Source organism: Babylonia areolata, chromosome 15 (assembly GCF_041734735.1).
Source record: "Babylonia areolata isolate BAREFJ2019XMU chromosome 15, ASM4173473v1, whole genome shotgun sequence".
NCBI lineage: Eukaryota > Metazoa > Mollusca > Gastropoda > Neogastropoda > Buccinidae > Babylonia > Babylonia areolata.
In genome coordinates, this window is record NC_134890.1 from 27,265,470 (window position 1) to 27,267,969 (window position 2,500).

A 2,500-nucleotide genomic window follows, 5' to 3' on the forward strand; every position below is an offset into this window, starting at 1 on the left:
CAACAATAACAAAACAACGACGACAAAATCGCCTCCCAACAACAACCATCACCTTCTTCAACTACCGCTCCTCTTCTTCTTCCTCCCCATCACCCATCCTCCCTCCCTCCCTCCCTCCCTCCCTCACCTGCCACAGAGGTGTGCAGCAACCTGCACTCGCAAGACGAGGAGTGTGACCTGTGGGCCGAGCAAGGTGAGTGCGAGAGGAACCCAGGCTGGATGGGCCGCCACTGTCAGGACGCGTGCCGTCAGTGCCACAGACCGTGCGTGGACCGCCACACCCCCTACCAGTGCCGCTTCTGGGCCCAGCAAGGGGAGTGCAAGAAGAACCCCTTGTGGATGATGGTCAACTGTGCCCTGTCTTGTGGAGCCTGCGACAGAGGTTGGTTGTTTGCTTTGGCTGGCTTGGCTGGTATGCTGGCTGGTCTTTTGGTTTGAAACCAGTTTTTGACTCACTTGTGTAAACAAAGTGAGTCTATGTTTTAACCCGGTGTTCGGTTGTCTGTGTGTGAGTGTGTGTGTGTGTGTGTGTGTGTGTCCGTGTGTCTGTGTGTCCGTGGTAAACTTTAACACTGACATTTTCTCTGCAAATACTTTGTCAGTTGACACCAAATTAGCTATAAAAATAGGAAAAATTCAGTTATTTCCAGTCATCTTGTTTAAAACAATATTGCACCTCTGGGATGGGCACAAAATAAAATAAAATAAAATAAAAAAGAAGCCTAATTATATGCAAACTGCATTTACTGTTATATTTATATTTTTTGTATTCTCTAAACATGGCACTTTGATCTGATATTCTGACCCAACAACAAGAGCAGTCATTATTATCATTTTTTGTTCAAACAGGAACTTCTTTTGCTAAGCATGGAATTTTTATTTATTTTGCAAACGTTTTGGTGCAGATAGTAAAAAAGGGAAATTACTCTGTAATTAATGCTAGGGGACTTAATTTATCACAAGTGAGTCTTAAAGGCCTTGCCTCTCTTGTTATTTGTTCGTTCAAGAACAACACGACATCGGCAATGAAATGTTTTTTTGGAAACCAAGGTAGAAGACGAAAATGACTACAGGATTCTTCAAAGACAAAAAAAACTAAAGTTTATAAAAAAAACCTTTTTGGTGGTAGATGAATCCTCTTTGTTTAGTGGGATACGACGTTTCGAACCATAGGCCCGTTGTGTTAGTGATGAGAATAGGACAGTGTGAATAGGAAAGCCTATGTAAGAAAAGGGTGATGACATCTCACTACTTTCTGTTTTGATGGACCATGCACACTAAAACGCTTGCTGATCAGTGCAATACATACTCACTCACACACACACACACACACACACACACACACACACACACAAGGAAACGTTCAGCACAACGAGCAGAAGATCATGGCTGGTTTAAAACCTTTTGTTTTCTTTCATTCGTTACAGGATACTGCTATGCAGAAAGCAACATTTTAAAACAGTCAGCAAAACTAACAGGAGCTAACAAAATGAAGCGAAAAGCTAAACTGCTCCTTGTTGCGTTACCATCTTCATTCTTGCAAAAACCGCCCCACTCCTACCCCTACCCCTACCCTTACACCCACTAGACCCACCTCTCCCCCCTCTCCCCCCACCCCTCAACAACCACCTTCCCTCTCCGCTCCCCCTTTTTTGTTTACTATTTTAATTCATCAGTTCATTAGTTTAACTACTTATCTATTCATTCACTTTTGAATCTTATTTTACTTGTTTTCTTCTTCTGATCATTTTCCCCTCAAATCCTGGCTAAGCGTGTGGGGATACGCTGCTGGGCCGGGTTCCATGGGACGATCTGGAGTTTACCGTGGAGTCCGGAACATTCTCAACGATAAGCAAGCTTAGCGATGCTTCTTCTTCTTCTTCTTCTGCGTTCGTGGGCTGCAACTCCCACGTTCACTCGTATGCACACGAGTGGGCTTTTACGTGTATGACCGTTTTTTTATCCCGCCATGTAGGCAGCCATACTCCGTTTTCGGGGGTGTGCATGCTGGGTATGTTCTTATTTCCATAACCCACCGAACGCTGACATTGATTACGGGATCTTTAACGTGCGTATTTGATCTTCTGCTTGCATATACACACGAAGGGGGTTCAGGCACTAGCAGGTCTGCACATATGTTGACCTGGGAGATCGTAAAAATCTCCACCCTTCACCCACCAGGCGCCGTCACCGTGATTCGAACCCGGGACCCTCAGATTGACAGTCCAACGCTTTAACCACTTGGCTATTGCGCCCGTCGCTTAGCGATGCTGAGTTCGCTCATGCAACTCACCCTGGTCAGGCATCTGCTTAGCAGATGTGATGTAGCGTATTGTATTTTGTATTTTTATTTGTATTTGTATTTCTTTTTATCACAGCAGATTTCTCTGTGTGAAATTCGGGCTGCTCTCCCCAGGGAGAGCGCGTCGCTACACTACAGCGCCACCCATTTTTTTGTTTTTTTTTTCCTGCGTGCAGTTTTATTTGTTTTTCCTATCGA

General features: G+C 44.6%; 1 protein-coding gene across 2 annotated transcripts in view; it reads left to right on the plus strand.

Annotated features, from left to right (window-relative positions):
* LOC143290518 (macrophage mannose receptor 1-like) overlaps window positions 1-2,500 on the plus strand; it is a 92,362-nt gene that overhangs the window by 49,626 nt on the left and 40,236 nt on the right. Inside the window, exon 23 of one of the 2 annotated variants that reach the window (XM_076600028.1) lies at window positions 137-382. The exons of the other annotated variant lie outside the window; for it this stretch is intronic. Within the exon in view, the coding sequence (XP_076456143.1) occupies window positions 137-382 (246 nt within the window). The remainder of the gene's footprint in view (window positions 1-136; window positions 383-2,500) is intronic. 2 annotated transcript variants of the gene reach the window in all.